Source organism: Limulus polyphemus, unplaced genomic scaffold, assembly GCF_000517525.1.
Source record: "Limulus polyphemus unplaced genomic scaffold, Limulus_polyphemus-2.1.2 Scaffold4520, whole genome shotgun sequence".
Taxonomy (NCBI): Eukaryota; Metazoa; Arthropoda; class Merostomata; order Xiphosura; family Limulidae; genus Limulus; species Limulus polyphemus.
In genome coordinates, this window is record NW_013670130.1 from 48,540 (window position 1) to 52,176 (window position 3,637).

A 3,637-nucleotide genomic window follows, 5' to 3' on the forward strand; every position below is an offset into this window, starting at 1 on the left:
AAACACTTAAATACACCAGTTCGGTATTCGATACCTCACTACTACAAAGGCTTGGCTTGATATTTCATTGGTAGTGTCCAGGGTCACTGATGAGGAGTGGAAGTTTTCGAAACTAGTCTGGCTCACAGACACACATCCCAATGAAAGAACAGACCATTCCAAGCTTTTACTTGTTGTTAAACAAATGTTTAAACAACTCTATTTAGTAAAATCAAAGGAAGCTTATCCCAAAGAGGCCTCCTTTTCATTTTTCATAGGTCATTTAAAGACTGTTGATCACCGTTCATTGGAACAGTATTTTGCGAGGTAAAATTGGTTTGTTAGAGCAACAGACTAAAAGAAGTCATTGGAAAAGGTGAATCTAAAGTCTCTTCACAGTGTCGAGGATCATGCTCAAATGCAGCCTCAGAGGACCATCACAGATCCGATTATATGTCTCCATCTCACTACGAATAAGATCACTGACAGTCTCACCCAAAAGTGACCCCGTCATTGTTGTTAGACACTGGATATCAGAGGTGGGATAGGATAGACACAATTTGCCTCCATGCCAGAAATAATAATCTGGAATTCATACTGTAAATTGACTTGCCAATTGGAAAAAAAACAATTATTATTATTATTTTTACAAAAATCAACTAGATAACACAATAATATTCAAAGTATCTCTCAATAATCGTAATACAGGGAAACCCTTTAGTGACGCTTTGTCAAGAAAAAATGATAACATTATCTGAATGAGGTGCTTATATACAGTACCAGGATAGAGGGCGCACTGACGTAAGTGGAGAGTATCATGAGATAAATATTGCCAAGGACAACTGAGTGGAGTATAAGAGACTGGACCAAGCGAGAAAAAAATCAGAACAATGCTTAAATAGGCAAAAAAAGAAACCCTGGAGGTAGAGTAATACATTAAGTATCAGAGGAGATAAGTATGTTTTGGAATTATTATATTTTAAAGTACTTACATGATTTTTTGTCTTTACTTTGTATTGTTGTACATTAAAATATAGGCATACACAAAATTTTTGGTTAATACTTTCTGATAGAAGTCATGTTAATTTGAATTTTCCTTACTTTTATACTCTGTAATGGTAATTTTTTCTATAACTTTTTAACAGTTTTTGTCTTAATCATTGTACTTTTCACTCTTTCTAACAAATTCTTAGTACTATTTTCATTATTGTGAGATAAATATTTTTTTTACTATTATCATAATTTTTGTTACCCTTCTATTCATAGATAAGAGGGAAGAAGCATTAAAACTGACGAGATTAATAATTCAACAAATTTATCATATTATAGATATCTTCTGAACTCTGTCATTCTCTAACTAATTACTGACTTATTTGACTGGTAGTATATCATCAAGCTATGTGACTGTATTCGTGTTCCTCTCTGTCCCTTGTGTTATTATGTACAATGTTACTATGTCTGTTGCTATATTCTTGTCCAGTACTAACATACAAAATTATCTTATCATGTCCAATATGTTTTTGATTGTTAGTCAGTTGATGTGATATCTGCTTTATACTAAAGAACAGCATTTAAGATAACTTTCTTAGTCTTCCCTTCTATTTCCAACTAAGCATGTTTTATTTTCTTTACAAACAAAACTCACTTACTGTAAAATGAAGAAAACAACTGTTTATTAAGGCCCATTCATACATAACATTTGATTCTAATTTTCTGAATTTATTTTTTATGTTTTGTAGCCTGTGTGATAAGGAAGAAAATTATTTATTTGGTTGATTAATTTTTTTCTGATATCCTGTGTTTTTTAAAGATTTATTGCTTGTACTGTTGCATCTTAGAATGGTTTTGGTTTTCACAATCACTTGCATGGCACATTTTTGTTGTGTTTGTTACCAGCAAAGAGACGCACAAATCTTGAGTTACGGGAACAGTTTACTCTCGCCAAGGGGGTCAGCCAATCCATGTCTCCATTCAGACCCAAGCCCAGCTCTAATGCCTCACAGTCCTCACGTAGTGAATCATCCTTTGGCCACACAGGCTCAATCCCATCCAAAGGGCCCATCATGAAGGTTTGTTCATCACCCATTACAATGCATCTTTCTAAAGTCAAGCTTGGACATAGTGACCAGTAAAATGTGTATCACACATTTATTCTGTAAACATACTTAAAAAAGAAGTTATTGAAGTTTGGTCTCCAAAATGACATTTTTATGTTCAGTATATATAAATAAATGTATATATGTATAGTGACTAAAATATAGTAACTTGTATGACTTGACCAGTGTAAATGTGAAGTTAAAAGTGACAAAAACATAGTGTCTTCTACAACTAGTGAAAATAACATAGTTAGAATCTAAAACACACTATGTTGTATGAACAGTGGAAATGTGTACATTGGTTTTGAAAAAAATATAGTGTGTTGTAAGACCAGTGGAAACAAATAATCAGTAGTGACTAACACATACTATCTTGTAGGAATCAGTAGTGAATAAAATACAGTGTCATGTACAACCTGCTGAAATGTGTAGTTTACTAGTGACTGCTACATAGTATTTTGTATGACCTGTGGAAAACGTGTAGTTAGTAGAGACTAAAATACTATCTTGTATAACCATAGACTAAAACAAAGTATCTTTTATAACAGTGGAAATGTGCAAGTGACTAGTGACTAAAATACAATATCTTGTGTGACCTGTGGAAATGTATAGTTAGTAGTGACTAAAACACAGTATCTTTTATGACAAGTGGAAATTTGTAAGTGACTAGTGACTAAAACATAGTATCTTCTATGACCAGTGGAAATGTGCAAAGTCACTAATGTTTAAAACACAGTATCTTGTATGACAAGTAGAAATGTGTAAGTTAGTAGTAACTTTTTAAGTTTAATTTCACATTTATTGAAAATTATTTGAATGAGAAGAAAAGAAACCACAGTTGAAAGATACTATAGCCAAGTATCTTTGAATACCAGCATATTGATATTACATCTGATTTTTACATTAGAAACTGGACAACTAATACAGCATCAAGTACAAACTTAAATCAACAAATAGTGTTCAACAGTTTGGAGGGGGTGGGTGTGCCACAAGAGTGATGGTCAAGTCCCACAATTCGATTAGAGTAGCCCTAGAGTTGGTGGTGGGTGATGTTGAATAGCTGTGTTCCCTCTAGTCTATCAGCTCAAAACTAGGGCCAGCTACCACAGATAGCCCTTCTATAGGTTTGCATGAATAGCCTGAATCAACAATTTAAAATATGTTATGTAATTATGTTCTACATGTTTATGTGTTATAAAAGTGTACTGGTTGTATATTGCTGACATGCACCATTATGTTGTATAACAATTTTGTCTGTGTTTGCATTAAGAAGCATGCTGGCAGTTTATTGTTAACATGCATCATCTGTTTGTTTTAGACTAATAATCTAGCATGTGGTATTTGTAAATGTGTAATCATGTTCTACATGTTTGTTTGTGTAGTTAACATATGGTACATATTTATGGTAGACTAATAATTTAATGTCTGTATGTGTAATCATGTTCTACATGTTTGTTTGTGTAGTTAACATATGGTACATATTTATGGTAGACTAATAATTTAATGTCTGTATGTGTAATCATGTTCTACATGTTTGTTTGTGTAGTTAACATATGGTACAT

At 32.8% G+C, this 3,637-nt stretch overlaps 1 protein-coding gene across 1 annotated transcript in view; it reads left to right on the plus strand.

Moving 5' to 3' along the window:
* Positions 1 to 3,637, plus strand: part of LOC106471293 (dystonin-like) — a gene marked incomplete at its 5' end in the record, with an annotated part of 65,405 nt that overhangs the window by 48,385 nt on the left and 13,383 nt on the right. Inside the window, one exon of the mRNA XM_013931891.2 lies at positions 1,876 to 2,048. Coding sequence (XP_013787345.1) covers positions 1,876 to 2,048 — 173 coding nt within the window. The remainder of the gene's footprint in view (positions 1 to 1,875; positions 2,049 to 3,637) is intronic.